General features: G+C 38.3%; 1 protein-coding gene across 8 annotated transcripts in view; it reads right to left on the bottom strand.

The window, feature by feature from the left end:
* RAPGEF6 (Rap guanine nucleotide exchange factor 6) overlaps positions 1-15,506 on the bottom strand; it is a 225,462-nt gene that overhangs the window by 93,094 nt on the left and 116,862 nt on the right. For all 8 annotated transcript variants that reach the window (XM_066278439.1, XM_066278445.1, XM_066278443.1 and 5 more), the window contains 6 exons: positions 13,622-13,799; positions 10,582-10,718; positions 6,921-7,079; positions 6,130-6,282; positions 1,634-1,798; positions 508-615 (listed from right to left, as the gene is read on the bottom strand). In XM_066278439.1, coding sequence (XP_066134536.1) covers positions 508-615; positions 1,634-1,798; positions 6,130-6,282; positions 6,921-7,079; positions 10,582-10,718; positions 13,622-13,799 — 900 coding nt within the window. The remainder of the gene's footprint in view (positions 1-507; positions 616-1,633; positions 1,799-6,129; positions 6,283-6,920; positions 7,080-10,581; positions 10,719-13,621; positions 13,800-15,506) is intronic.

Genomic DNA, 15,506 nt, shown 5'->3' with positions numbered 1-15,506 from the left:
GGTAGGTATAAAAAGGTTGACTACCCCTGGGTTAGAAGGAAAAGAGACTATCTAAAATTAGGAGACTCTTATAATAGATCAGTCATAAGGAAATGAGGCCCTAAACTGAGGAGTGAAGAAGAAATGGCTGAGAGAGAGATCATGGGAAATATGTGTATGCTTAAATCAGTGACCCAGATGACTTTAGCAATTGACTGGACATCTTGGCCAGAGAATTCAAGGAAGAGTGGGGGACCACATATATGTACCAGAGTTTATAAGCATGTGGGACAGGGAGAAAACATATTAGCCTTAAAGCAGAAACAAAAGAGTCAGGAGGAAGTATGTTTGTTTGGGTCAGAGTGGCAGAGGACGAGCAGAAGAATAAAATATGGATTTGGAAGTTCTCAGAACAAACATTAAAGATATAGGAGAAGATGAAAGCTGTTCTGAATTGCTGTTGTGGGGAAGAGTGAAGGAGGGATCCCTAAACTCTAAAAAAAAAAAGTAAAATCTTTTGAGCCTTACTGTATCTTCCAGATTTTTTTCAAATTCCTCCAGAAATCGAGTCATAGCAGGATCACCTTCAAAATCATTAAAATGGTTATTTACCCATAATAATACAATCCGTGTTACCTGTAGAAACATGAAAGAGGCAGCATACTGTTATAAGAGGTATTCTTTTGCAAAAATAAGATTCCAAAAGCATGTCCAAAACTGAGTTTCACAGCTAAATTCCTATCCTATCCTGACTTATTACCTCTTCTTTTCTTCAAAGAGTGTTCTTGTTTTAGCCCTTATAGTTAGGCCTCTGGACCATTTTGGGTTAATTTTATATTTGGTTTAAGTAAGGGTCCAACTTTATTCTTCTGCACGTGGGTATCTAGTCTCTAAATAATTTCTGCTCGTTTTTAGCATCTTTTATTTCCTCAGCAACCAAAGTATAATTCTGAAGTTGAGGGGTAGGTCTGCAGTTTTAGTTTCCTAAACAATAGAGTTCCACAATCCAACTACATCTAACTTTTTTCTTTTAAAATACAACTCGGACACACTAGACAATATGGCCCTACTTTTATGTTTCTTATAATAATTCAATTCTACCAGTTTGTATGGTATTACTAGTCTTTCCATTAAATGTACAAATATCCCCTAAAATAAGGTAAGATATAATCTATTTTAAAAAGCAAACAATATTTAATGGAAAAAATCCTCAAATACAGATTTAAATAAGTCACAGCAGATATAAGTTAAGGTAAAAAAGACCATCTGTTTTCAAATAATTTCAACATATTTTATTTTGGGGCTACAATCAATCTAAGCTCTTGTCAAAAAATTTTACTTGTGAATATTCTTTCTGAACTATCAATCAACTTTTAAATTTCCTTCAGAAACAACTATTTCGAGAAAGTTCAAAAATCTCTCATACAACTCTTGTTTTCTGAATTTATAGCTACACCATCACGTTATTCCAGTTTTTGTCTTTTAAGGCTCATATACACTTTTAACATGCTATTTTGTCACAAAAGTAACTACAACACAGACATATATAAATACTGGCTCACTTATTTTTTTAAATAAGCATTTATCAACTGCAAAAGGTCTTATGAACAAAAATTCAATCACTTCTGTGTTCTTTATATTTTATAAAACCAACCTTATCCCTTAAGCTGTCAATTTTAAACCATCCCAATAGCTTGATCCCAACATCCAAAGGACTTTCAAGAAATGTCCTATAAGTTAACAGAAAATCTTCTATATAGGTTGGGTCCACAATGGAATGCTCTTCTATTAAATGCATGATGAGACGCTCAGGTGTTGCCTAAAAATCCAAGGATAGAAAAGATTAGAAAATAAATAGCTCAGAAACCAAAGAACTCCTATTAATCACTTCCCTTTCTGGCCACTCCACTAGGTAAGTCCTCAAAGAAGAGTTTCACCTTTAAAACACTTATTAGTACTGAGATTAGATAGTCTCTATAGGTTATAATCCATCAGTATCCAGAGGTTTAGCGAGAGAGAAAGAGGAATAAAAATTTTCTCAACTATAGCTGTTTTTACTGGCATTTCATCATAGCAGGGCTTCTGAACTTCTCTGATTTACCCATGTGTGGACTGTTACTGCCACTTATCCTGCAATGAAGAGATGTAATCATGACTGTCTCAAGGCAACAGAAGAGGTTAAACTTAAAACTTTCCTTCTAATTTAAACATATTATAAATTCTCTTCTGCCTCAGGCTATAAGAACACACACCAGTTCAAGATAGCATTTTTTTTTTTTTACTTCCCAGTTTTTCCATGCAATTCACCATCTTGATAAGAACCAGAAGTTCTGTAGTTTTTACATTAATTCAGAGTTTTAACTGCTTACCTGTCTCCAAATTATAAAAAGGAATATAAACAACATTTATGTACTGCTCGCTCATCTTTGAGCTTCTAAATCAATGTTAAAATTTATTACCTTTGCAGCCTTTTAAAAATGGATACACAAAATATAGAAATAAACCAGATGTTAAGCCAAATACATATGAAAACCAACTGCCATCTACAACTTCAAACTTCATTTTGTTTTATTCATCCAAACAATTCACGGGCCAGAACAACTGCATAGGAAACATATACCAATACTAATAATGTTTGTATCTAAGAAATTTTTTTTAAGAAAGTACCCACTGCTGACAGCATATGTAAATCATCCCCTAGCAGGAAGTCAGAAGTAAGGCTCTTCATATAACCTATTTAAGAGACAAGGCAACAACACATCGTTCCTAATCTTCTTCTACCCTCAAAACACTCTAAGAGTACCAAATTGGGTTTATCATTTAGGCCAATCATGATCTGAAGTCTCTTAAATCCGGTTCTTAGATCACGTATAGGGAAGTCATGGGTGGAAATGATCAACATGTTAAAGAAAGCCATTATGCTGATTGGCTAAATCAGTGATTTTCACTTGGTGTGCCACAAGAATTTTTAAAACATGCAATAACTAGTCATGAGCACTGAACTTTTCCCCCTCAGATTGTTCAATTAAAAAATGACAACAGCCAACACAATAGCCACCAGATGTGAATAAAAATTACACCCATTTTTTTTTGTCAGATCAGCAAAACATATATTCTTTGATGTGTCATAGAATTTTAGCCACAGTTTATGTGTGCCACAAGGTGAGAAAGGTGAAAATCACTGGGCTAAATCACTGAGGCAGGGTACCTGTGGAGACTAAGCTATACATTTAAAACTTTATATAAAGATGAGTCCCACAGTCATGCAAAGATGTGTCATGGAGGTGCTCACTAGCATGTAATGAGGTAGGATTCTGGGAGACAGGGTATATAGAGTTGGCAGATGAAGGAGATGGTTAACCATTTAGAGACTGGTCATGAGGCACTCATCTATAAGTAATTACATAGAGCATAAAAAGAACCACTGTTGGAGAAGGTACTTACAAACATGGAAAGGCAAGGCTAGAAAAAACCGTGGTATAGCAATGGAACTGGGAGTACTGGTATGAATTCTAGATTATTACAGATAGATGGAGAGATATACAGAAGTTATAGATGTGTATGTATTTATAGCTAATATAGACATCTATTTCCAAGCTCTGAGGAGAGGTTCTAGAAGTAATGACACCTCAGTGGCAATGAACAGAGTAAGTGCCCAGATCTTGGTTTTCAAATGCTGTTCTCCACTGGAAGATCCAGGAAACTCAAGAGAAATGGCTGATTCCAAAGCTTGTAAAGGAGAAGTAAAAGACAAACCTGGAACATCTTGTTTTGCCAGCTAATAAGGATGCTCTAAAAATAATAGGCAACATGCCAAAAAGATAAAAGAGTCAGCCTAAGACAGTCTCACTGGCCAACTCTGGATAAGGTGAATATCAAAAAAAACACTGATGGTAATGAAATAAAACACGAGTCCATACTGATATAATTAAATTAATGGGGGAGAAGGGAATGCTCATCCTTACAGCAGTATGAAAATAAATGTAGAAAAAAATAATGAAAATAGAAAATCACCATCTCAGCCAGCAGTAGTCAATGGAAGTAAAGACTGGTAAATAGAGATTTGCAGGATATATTGCCAATATCCCAGAACATCTTTCCTCCAAACACTCATCAGTTACAAAGGGTAAAATGGTGACTTCACAGTGAAGAAACCTGGCAAACAGACACGAACGTGACGAGGTGATTAAGTGGCAGGACAGGCTGACAGAGTGCTCCCTGGCAGGATGCACTGGGAAGAGCGCAGCACTGACACAGACGTCCTGCCTCGAAGCAGGACTTGAGTCTGGTCCAGAGGAAACACGGAGTAGATCCAGGCTGAGGGTTATACGAGAGAATATAGGGTCTGTCTTCTTTACATTTATAAACATGATTGTTGGTATTGTTGTTGTCATTGTTAGTCCAGAATTTTTTTTAAAAAATTTTATTTATTCATTTTAGAGAGGAGAGAGAAAGGGAGAGAGAGAGACAGAGAGGGAGAGAGAGAGGAGAGAGAGACAGAGGGGAGGAGCTGGAAGCATCAACTCCCATATGTGCCTTGACCAGGCAAGCTCAGGGTTTCGAACCGGCAACCTCAGCATTTCCAGGTCGACGCTTTATCCACTGCACCACCACAGGTCAGGCGGGTCTGTCTTCTTTAAAACTATTGAGAACATAAACAGGGAAAGACTGTTCCTAGGGGAGAACGTAGTGACATGACATGAATGCAATCGCATTCCCAGATGATATCCTGGACCAGAAAGGAAGAAGAGCCACTGCCAGCAGAATTGCTGAACACTTAAACAGGGTCTGCAGGCTAACGGGTTTTACTTTATCAATGTTCATTTCCTAATATGAGTATGGTATTTACATAAGAGAGTGTTATTTTGAAGAAATATACAATGGAAAATTTAGGACTGTAAGGCATCGCATCTGCAGACTGCTCTAAAATGGTTCAGAAAAAGACTTGATAATGAGGCAATGCAGTGAAATGTTAACATATAGGGAAATTGAGACAGGGAGCTCTCTTAAGTTTGAAATAATTTAAAAATAAAGTATTAAAAAAATAAGCCCTCACAATGCCTGACCTGTGGTGGTGCAGTAAAATAAAGCATCAACCTGGAATGCTGAGGTCGTCAGTTCAAAACCCTGGGCTTGCCCGGTCAGGGCACATATGGGAAGCAACGGCTATGAGCAGATGCTTCCTGCTTCTCCCCATCTGCCCCTCCTCTATTAAAAAAAAAAAAAAATCAGTCAATATAAAAAAAAAACCCCACAAAAAACAAAAACAACCCCAAAAGAAACCATAAGCCCTTACAAAAAGATAGCCTATAGAAAATCTATCCATATGTTCATCTTTACTGCATACAAAAGTTACACTTAATAGTTCAGAAAAAGAATGTGTTGAGAACTAGCCTATTTTAAGAACCAATCTAAATCAGTCCCTCATATTCTTAAATAAGTGCCTGCATTTATAACATGTTTACTTATTTTGGAACCAAGATTAACTGGAAAACAGAAACAGTAATGAATTTATTTCCTCTCTTACAACTATGATTGCTCTATTTTATAACTAGAGGGCTTTAAAGAGAGAGAAGAGTAAGGGAATAGGAGAGGCAAGGGAGCAAGGGTTAGAAGAGAGGGAGTCAAAGAAGGGAAAGCATTGTGGGCATCAATACTCAGACTCTACAATGTGCTAATGCTTTTGATTTATCTCATTTAGCCCTAATAAAGCCTTTTATATCATCCCCACTTGCAGATAAGAAAACTGAGTTAATGCCTGATTCAATGCACACTGCATCTTCATCTAGGATGCCTTATGCCTTCATGGTTGGTCCTTTCATTTTGTTTTGTTTCTAATATTGCTGTTTTGATGAAATCAACTCCCATTACCAATGGATCATAAAATGAATTTAAGAAGAAAAACTTTAACCAGTATATCCTAAAATAATATCCTATTTATACTGATATTAAATAGCAATGTCACTCTTTATCACTAAAATGTGTAAAAACCAACTTAGGAAAAGGAAGAAAGAATCAAATACTGTTATTTAAATTAGATTTCAAAGTTAGTGAATTGTCCTGCATTACTCAAAAAGTGGTTCAGAGTGTTCTGGTCAAGATGAAATCTTTATTCCATCAGTGACTAGAATAAGAAGTAAAAACACCCACCTTGATTACTATGTGTCCTTTCCTGGTTCCACTCCGATCTAGTTCACGGTGTTCATGCACCATAACAATTTCTCCCTCTTCTTCAACTTTATGGGTGTTTTTTTCCACATGATTTAAAATTCTCCAATAATCCTGCTGGGCTATGCAGACAAACTGTCCGAGAACAACATGGGGACAATGACTAAATCTATAGTACATAAATATATCACTGAGCACAGCGGGAGAAAATCAAGTGGCATCAGCTCTTCTTTATTAAATCACTTTAATCCTTAACAAAAATCAAGGCAAAATAAATAATTCACTCACTAAGAAACCAAGAAATCTTTGAACTTAAATTCTGCTCTAAAAGGAGAAGTAACAATATGCAAAGAAAACATGAAGCACAAATTAGAAACAACTCAGAAGTTCCTTTTTCTTTCCTTTATTAAAAAAAATAAATGAGCTGGTTAGTATTAGACAGAAATTTAACAAACCAGCACTTATTTGGTATATCCTCTTTTAAAAGTTTACAATTTGTTCAATTCACAAATGTGAAATGATATAAAATCTAATTTCCTTTGTTAACTGTGAGCCTTTGAAACTCGTAATTTTTAAATGAAGCTATTTTTTTTTAATAATTTTATTTTTTTAATGGGGTGAAATCAATAAATCAGGATACATATATTCAAAGATAACAAGTCCAGGTTATCTTGTCTTTCAATTATGTTGCTTATCCATCACCCAAAGTCAGATTGTCCTCTGTCTAAATGAAGCTATTTTAAGTGAACAAAGAAAAAAGTACATGAGCTTACCTGACAATCATCTACTTTAGTCCTAACAGCTCCATGCATGTACTGCTTATCCAGGGTGGGAGCAATGCCAAAACTATTTCCCATAAAGAGATTTTCAACTTTTCCATCTGAATGGCTGATTTCTACAGTGCCATTTAAAATAACATACCATGAATCAAGCTATAGAGAAAAAGACAGGTTTTAAGTCTTTTTTAAAAAGTTGTATGTTAACTTTGAAAAATATACAGAATTTCTATATATAATTTTTAAAAGGGAAGATTTGATATATTACTAAATACTGTCAGTAACACCTGATGCCTATTTTACTTTTTTCTTTTAGTCACCAAATGAATTTGGGGAGTTTCACTACTTAACAAATAATATTATGGTTAAGACTACAGGCTCTTGGAATCTGAATCTAGACACTATCACTGACTAAATGAGTGACTTTGGGCAAGTTATTTAGCCTCTCTATGTCTTAGTTTTTATACTGCTAAAATGGGCATAACAGTCCTTACCATAGAACTTTTAAGTATATTAAATGAATTTATACTTATTAAGTGCTTAGAATGGTGCCTGGCATATAGCAAGAACCCAAAAGGAAAAAAAAAGGTAGCTAGTGATTAATTCAGAAAGACTACTAAAAGCCCAGATTTTAGGACATATCTAATAAACTAGTATTCAAAGATTTTCCTGTTAAGAAAACTGCCTTCATTTAATGGCATTTAATGCTGGAAGGAGATCTCAAGGTCTACTTTGTATCAATGAATTACCACTTATTCTCATTTAGTATCTCTCTTATCAGCCTAAACTCTAAACAATATTATTTAAGGGAAATCTGAATTACCAGTTCTGAAGGAGAAGCACTGGCAATAAGATATTTTTTCAAAGTGTGCTTTTTAATATTTCATATTTAAAATATAAAATATATTCATGTGGACAATATAAATTGAGGACAGGAACTGTGCTTGATTTTTCCACTACAATATACTCTCTGTGTCTAACATTAGTACCTGGCACGAAGTATGCACACAACAAATTTTTGCTGATAAAACTGTGGAAAAATAGGAGAATACAAAAATTTGTAAAAAAAAGTCCTTCAAAATTCCACTGTTTACAGTTGTTAAAATTTAGTTTATTTTTCTCCTATGCTCATTTTATATTGTTGAAATATTTAGACTACTATGCCTTTAAAAAAATTAATACTATATTCATGTGTTCATCAAACTTTATTTTTTAAAGCACAATCCTGCGTACCAAATGTATTCTATAACATGGGGAGAAAGTATGTAAACAAACCTAGAAAAGAAACCCCTGCCCTCAAAGAATTTCCATCAAACTTTAAAATGACTTGAATACCTTCACAGTATTATATCCCATGGATGTATATTTTAGTTAACCATTGCTTATAATTGGATTATACTGTGGTCATATCCAACTTTAAAAATTTTTTATTTAGAAAATTACATTCAAAGGGGTGACATTGATCAGAAGAGTACACAGGTTTCAGGCAAACATTTCTATAGCATTTGAACTATTATGTTGTGTACCCATCATCCAAAATCAAATCATTTTCTGTCACTGTATATTTGTCCCTCTCTACTCCCTTCTCCCCAACCCCTCCCCCTGATAACCACTTCACTTTTATCTAGGTCCATAAATCTCAGTTTTATATTTAAAAAATGTTGCGATGCTGCCCTGGCCAGCTGGCTCAGCGGTAGAGCGTCGGCCTAGTGTGCGGAGGACCGGGGTTCGATTCCTGGCCAGGGCACATAGGAGAAGCGCCCATTTGCTTCTCTACCCCTCTGCCGCGCTTTCCTCTCTGTCTCTCTCTTCCCCTCCCGCAGCCAAGGCTCCATTGGAGCAAAGATGGCCCGGGCGCTGGGGATGGCTCTGTGGCCTCTGCCTCAGGCGCTAGAGTGGCTCTGGTCACAACATGGCGACGCCCAGGATGGGCAGAGCATCGCCCCCTGGTGGGCAGAGCGCCGCGCCCCCCCATGGTGGGCGTGCCGGGTGGATCCCGGTCGGGCGCATGCGGGAGTCTGTCTGACTGTCTCTCCCTGTTTCCAGCTTCAGAAAAATGCAAAAAAAAAAAAAAAAAAACTAAAAAATGTTGTGATGATCATTTTCTGGTGTAAGTTTTTGAGTTTTATATTATGTCTCAAGGAAAGACATTTATAAGGAGAATAATAGGTTAGAAACTGTTAATACTTTTGAGTCCCAGGTTAAAAATTTTTAAATGACTTTCTAGAAATACTACTGGCAGTATATAATATTCACTGACTGACACCTCAGCACTATTTTTTATCAATTTGATAAAAAATATAGGGCAGTACTTCCTAACAGCAATTATACCTTTCAATTTCTCTGCAGTCTTCCTCCACTTATCCACAAATTGCCATCAAGCATTTCTGAATGCAGAACCGCTACATAAATGCCTCAACTGACAGGAGTCCACCAGGAGGCACAAATAGCAATGAATTTCCCTTATTCTTTTCTTTAAAAAAAAAAAAAAATAGCCCCTGGCCGGTTGGCTCAGTGGTAGAGCATCGGCCTGGCGTGCAGAAGTCCTGGGTTCGATTCCCGGCAAGGGCACACAGGAGAAGCGCCCATCTGCTTCTCCACCCCTCCCCCTCTCCTTCCTCTCTGTCTCTCTCTTCCCCTCCCGCAGCCGAGGCTCCACTGGAGCAAAGATGGCCCGGGTGCTGGGGATGGCTCCTTGGCCTCTGCCCCAGGTGCTAGAGTGGCTCTGGTCGCGGCAGAGCGACGCCCTGGAGGGGCAGAGTATCGCCCCCTGGTGGGCGTGCCGGGTGGATCCCGGCCAGGTGCATGTAGGAGTCTGTCCGACTGTCTCTCCCTGTTTCTAGCTTCAGAAAAATACAAAAAAAAAAAAAAAAAAAAAAGGGCCCCCCGGCTGGTTGGTTCAGCGGTAGGGCGTTTGCCCGGCATGTGGAAGTCCTGGGTTCGATTCCTGATCAGAGCACAAAGGAGAAGCAACTATCTGCTTCTCCACCCTTCCCCCTCTTTCCTTATCTCTCTCTCTCTTTTCTGCTTGCAGCCATGGCTCAAATGGTTTGAGCAAAGTTTGCCCTGGGCACTGAGAACGCCTCTATGGCCTTACCTCAGGCACTAAAATAGCTCCATCGCTGAGCAATGGAGTAGAAGCCTCAAATAGGCAGAGCTTCACCTGGTAGGGGGCTTGCAAGGTGGATCCTGGTAGGGGTGCATGTGGGAGTCTGTCTCTGCCTCTCCACTACTCACTTAATAATAATAATATTTTTAAAAATATATATATATAATATACAAAAGAGATAGGAGAGTTGGGTAAATATCTGATAAATATTTTAAACAATAATGACATAAATATACAAATAGAATAATTAAAAACTATTTTACTAAAGTCTTACAACCTAATTTGAGAAGTAAAAACAAATGTGGTTCAATAACTATTATCTATTAAACATTTATTCTGTGCAAGGTCCACTGCTAGGAAATCAAAATTGAGACAAGTACATAAAGCAAAAATTAAAAGTAAAAACTTATCTCAAGAAATTATAATTACCTCAAACTCTGCATTCATTAAAAAAAAATGTATAAGTTTTAAGTCAGGATTTCCACAAGTTTATGTTTATAAAAATTACCTCCCACACTACATAATATATAACATTTATTGCTAACCTACCTCTTGTCCATCTTCAAGAATAATAGCTCCAGCCTGCTCCACCACCTCAAAAATCATCACTGAGCAGAGTTCTCTCCTTACACTCATGGTCATGTTTGCAAAAGCTGGAAGCTGATGCATGAACTCCAATAATTGTTCTATGAAAAAACAGAAATTGTAATACAGAGACGGTCGAGGACTATATTTTTAAGATACAATAAAATCTAGACTTTAATGTCTAACATCCCAATCAATTTATAAATTTATGCTGCTAAAGTAGAGAAACCAAGGCACAAGATAACTGTTGGCTAAAAAACCAGTTATTTGGTTAACAAATGTTTTTAGACTCCCATGAAGACAGCAGAACCCACAACCTTCAGGCAGAACCTGGAAAGTGCAGATTCATAGAGTCTGGAGAGTTTATCTAATTTTCTTAGCCCAAGATTCCACTCCATGGTGGTTAGTGATGTCCTTTGATGTAATAGATTTGTGAAAAAGCATTTTGTCTAGTTCTTATTGGGCTAAAATTTTTAAGAAAAATGTTATTAATAAATGTCAATAATTAAGTTAGAAATAACAAATGTGAATTCTACTTTAGTATTTGTCAAAGGAACAAGGTCCCTCTCTTTAATTTAACCAATATGTGTGTAAGTGCCTGCCTTTGGCCATTCCATGGTATAAATACATGAGTAATAAAGATAAAAAGAGAGAAAGACATATAAGCAGTCAGGTAAGGGCTGAAACAGAAATAACTATAAGGTGCTATCTACCCACAGATAATTGGGAGTTAGTAGTATTTCAATTTTTAAAAGCTTTGGGAAAATAACACAGTGTATATATAATTCTGTATCATCAAAAATGCACTTTGTTTTTGTCTAGATAATGTTCGCAACATGAGTTTAAACTGAAGGTTACTTAACTGTATGTCAAGGAATGTTCAAATGTATTGAATTTTACTCACATAGATTATGATTATTAGTACCAGCATCTTCTTATTGAACAACTGTAATATGACTATTTACAGGGAAATCTAGGATAAAATCTTGAGTCACAACAATATATGACTGTAATCTCTATCTTTAAGATAATACTAAAGATAGCATCTTCAGTATTATTCAACCCCCTAAAGCAGCGGTTCTCGGGCGAGGGTCGAACGACCAAAACACAGGGGTCACTTAAAGCCATTGGAAAAATACATATTTATTATACATTTTTAAATAAAATATGTATTTCCGATGGCTTTAGGTGACCCCTGTGTTTTGGTCGTTTGACCCCCGCCGGAGTCGTGACCCACAGGTTGAGAACCACTGCCTTAAAGTATAGTAATTACTTGTTTAAGAAATTACATAAAGAAAAATAAAGTTGTTTTTTTTTTTGTTTTGGTTTTTTGTATTTTTCTGAAGCTGGAAACGGGGAGACAGTCAGACAGACTCTCCCGCATGCGCCGGACCGGGACACCTGGCACGCCCACCAGGGGCGATGCTCTGCCCACCAGGGGGCGATGCTCTGCCCCTCCGGGGCGTCACTCTGCCGAGACCAGAGCCACTCTAGCGCCTGGGGCAGAGGCCAAGGAGCCATCCCCAGCGCCCGGGCCATCTTTGCTCCAATGGAGCCTTGGCTGTGGGAGGGGAAGAGAGAGGACAGAGAGGAAGAAGGGGGGGGTGGAGAAGCAAATGGGAGCTTCTTCTATGTGCCCTGGCCGGGAATCGAACCCGGGTCCCCCGCACGCCAGGCTGACGCTCTACCGCTGAGCCTACCAGCTAGGGCCGGAAAATAAAGTTTTAACCAAAAATTATATGCATGCATATTTTTTCAAGCTAGAGAAGTAAAAATATGGTTTTTGGTAATAATCTTTTTTTGAAAAAAGCTAATTCATAGACACTGGACACTGATGTAGTGTTTTAAATGTCTTATGGACATGAAGAGGTAAATCACTTTAACATAATCAAAACTGGCAGCCAGGATGTGAGTGAGGGTGACCTGGCTGTGATGTCACCTTACTGATCACTTGGGTTAATTCAGTTATCTGGCTTGCTAGGCAGGAGTCCCCTTCCTCCCTCACAGATCCATGAGCAAAGCTGTGCACTCAGTCGAAGAGGACGACCTTCCCCGATAGAGGAAGACTGTTCTTTGGTCAGGGGTGTACAAGTAGCTGCAATCCCCTGCTAGACCCTGTAAACAAACTCTCCAATTGGGGCAGCCAGCCTCAAAGATGGCCCTAAATGAGCCCTCCCTCTAGAGCAGGGGTCGGGAACTATTTTGGCTGAGAGAGCCATGAACGCCACATATTTTAAAATGTAATTCTGTGAGAGCCATACAACAACCCAGGTACTTTATGCATTATCCAATAAAAATTTGGTGTTGTCCTGGAGGACAGCTGTGATTGGCTCCAGAAACCCATAACCATGAACATGAGCGGTAGGAAATGAATGGATTGTAATACATGAGAATGTTTCATATTTTTAACGTTATTATTTTTTTCATTAAAGATGTGTCTGTGAGCCAGATGCAGCCATCAAAAGAGCCACAGGTTCCCGACTCCTGCTCTAGAGAGTTATGTCCTCATGCATTCTCCTCTCATATTATCGATATATGAAGTCTGACAAACAGAACTTCGAAGAAGTAATGATAAGTCACTCTTGAAGCCAGATCTTGAAAACCATTGTGGCATCTGCCTTACTCTCCCTTGGACTACTTGCTGTGGGAGATGCTGACTGCCATGTCGTGAGGACATTTAAGCAGCCCCTGGAGAGGCCTACATGGTAAGGACGTGAAGTCTTGTGCCAACAGCCCTGTAAGTAGTGACACTGGAAACAGGTCCTCTAGCTCAGCTCAGCTAAGCCTCAGATGATTGCCAACATTCTGATTATAACCCCATGACACTAAGTCAAAACCACTTGGTGAGGCTGCTCCTGAATTTCTGACCCAAAGAGTATGAAGATATTAATGTGTATTGTTTTAAGTCACTAAGTTTTGACTAATCTGTTATACAGCGACAGGTAACTATATCTAAATTAAACCACAAAATTCTTATTATGAACAGGAGCATTTTTTTTTTTACCAATGTCATCATCAGTTTTGTCTGCAGGTTCTTTTTCAAGACATTCTCGAACAAGATCTCGTCCCTGCAGCGGATCTGTTCGATCAATCTCTTCATCTTCCTCTTCTTCATCTTCAGAATCAACAGGTCCTTCTGGAAGACGTGTTAAATCTACATCTCCTACCTCACTTTCTGTAGCCTACAGAAAGAAATCTTGATCACTTATCATTTCATCTTATAAAAATTATGTCACAGTATTAATAAAAACTATCCTCAATACCAAATAGTATAAAGAATTAGGCAATACTGTATGTTGAATCAAAAACAAAATGATATTGCCTAAAATACAGTCTCATCATTCCACAGTGTGACAGCTAGGTGACAGATGTGACCTGGTAAATATAAAATGGTTAGGAGACTCGAACATCACTAAATGTTTTAATACTTGTTTTCCAACAAACATTTGTATTTTTTTTTCTTTGTATTTTTCCGAAGCTGGAAACGGGGAGAGACAGTGAGACAGACTCCCGCATGCGCCCAACCGGGATCCACCTGGCACGCCCACCAGGGGCGATGCTCTGCCTCTCCGGGGCGTGGCTCCGCTGCAAGCGACCAGAGCCACTCTGCCCTCGCCTGGGGCAGAGGCCAAGGAGCCATCCCCAGCGCCCGGGCCATCTTTGCTCCAATGGAGCCTTGGCTGCGGGAGGGGAAGAGAGAGACAGATAGGAAGGGGGGGGGTGGAGAAGCAAATGGGCGCTTCTCCCATGTGCCCTGGCCGGGAATCGAACCCGGGTCCCCCGCATGCCAGGCCGAAGCTCTACTGCTGAGCCAACCGGCCAGGGCCTGTATTTTTTGTGTGTGTGACAGAAAGATAGAAAGAGGGACAGATAGTGACAGATAGGAGAAGCATCAATTCTTCATCGCGGCACCTTAGTTGTTCACTGATTGCTTTCTCATATGTGCTTTGACCAGGGGGCCTACAACAGAGCAAGTGATCCCTTGCTCAAACCAGCAACCTTAGGCTTCATGCCAGCAACCATTGGGCTCAAGCCAGTGACCATGGTGTAATGTCTATGATCCTGCGCTCAAGCCGGTGAGCCTGCATTCAGGTCAGTGACCTTGGGGTTTTGAACCTGGGTTCTCTGCACCCCAGTCCAATACTCTATCTACTATGCCACCATCTGGTCAGGAAGCACTTGTATTTCTTATTCTTAAAAGTATATTTCCTAAAACATGAAGTGCAGGAAAGACAAAGACAGTTTACCAACAACCATTTTAAGAGTACTCAGGCTACACTGGGTTTTGTAAATAAAATACCATTTTTCACCAGAGGCTTAGTGTCTAGTAGGGCAAGTAGTCACATAAATTAAGAACATAAATATAAAGAGAGCAGTACTGAAATGTACTACAAAAGGCCTACCGTGAGGGACTGCACAAATACTCTTGACTTACCAATACCTTATTTGAATCTAATATTGTGTCAGGAAGAGCAGAGATTAATCAAACTGATCTTTAAACATATTTATAATCTCAACTCTGGAAACATTACTCTTAGATACTTATAAAGAAAAAAGCAGATTTTAGAATATGAATTAAATATTCATAGAAAGTAATGAAGGTATCTTTCAGGAAAAATACTGTCCTGAAGTGCATTAGTTGTCAGTATTTCTAAATTTACATTCACTTGATAACTATTAATAAAAAAAAAACATGAACATTGAAGCAATTACAGAAAATATGAGTTACCATAATCTTCAAATACTTAAATTTCATCTCCTATATCGAACATTTACTGTTTTATCTGCCCAGAAGAGGATCTTTTTTCTTTTAGGGAATAGATCTCCTTCAACTTAACCCAGAGATAACAGTGGGGAACAGTGCCCTGTTACTGGCTATATAAGCTAAG

Source organism: Saccopteryx bilineata, chromosome 4, assembly GCF_036850765.1.
Source record: "Saccopteryx bilineata isolate mSacBil1 chromosome 4, mSacBil1_pri_phased_curated, whole genome shotgun sequence".
In the NCBI taxonomy this organism is placed as follows: Eukaryota; Metazoa; Chordata; class Mammalia; order Chiroptera; family Emballonuridae; genus Saccopteryx; species Saccopteryx bilineata.
Note: the sequence above shows the minus strand (reverse complement) of the source record. Positions and strands in the feature narration are given on the sequence as shown.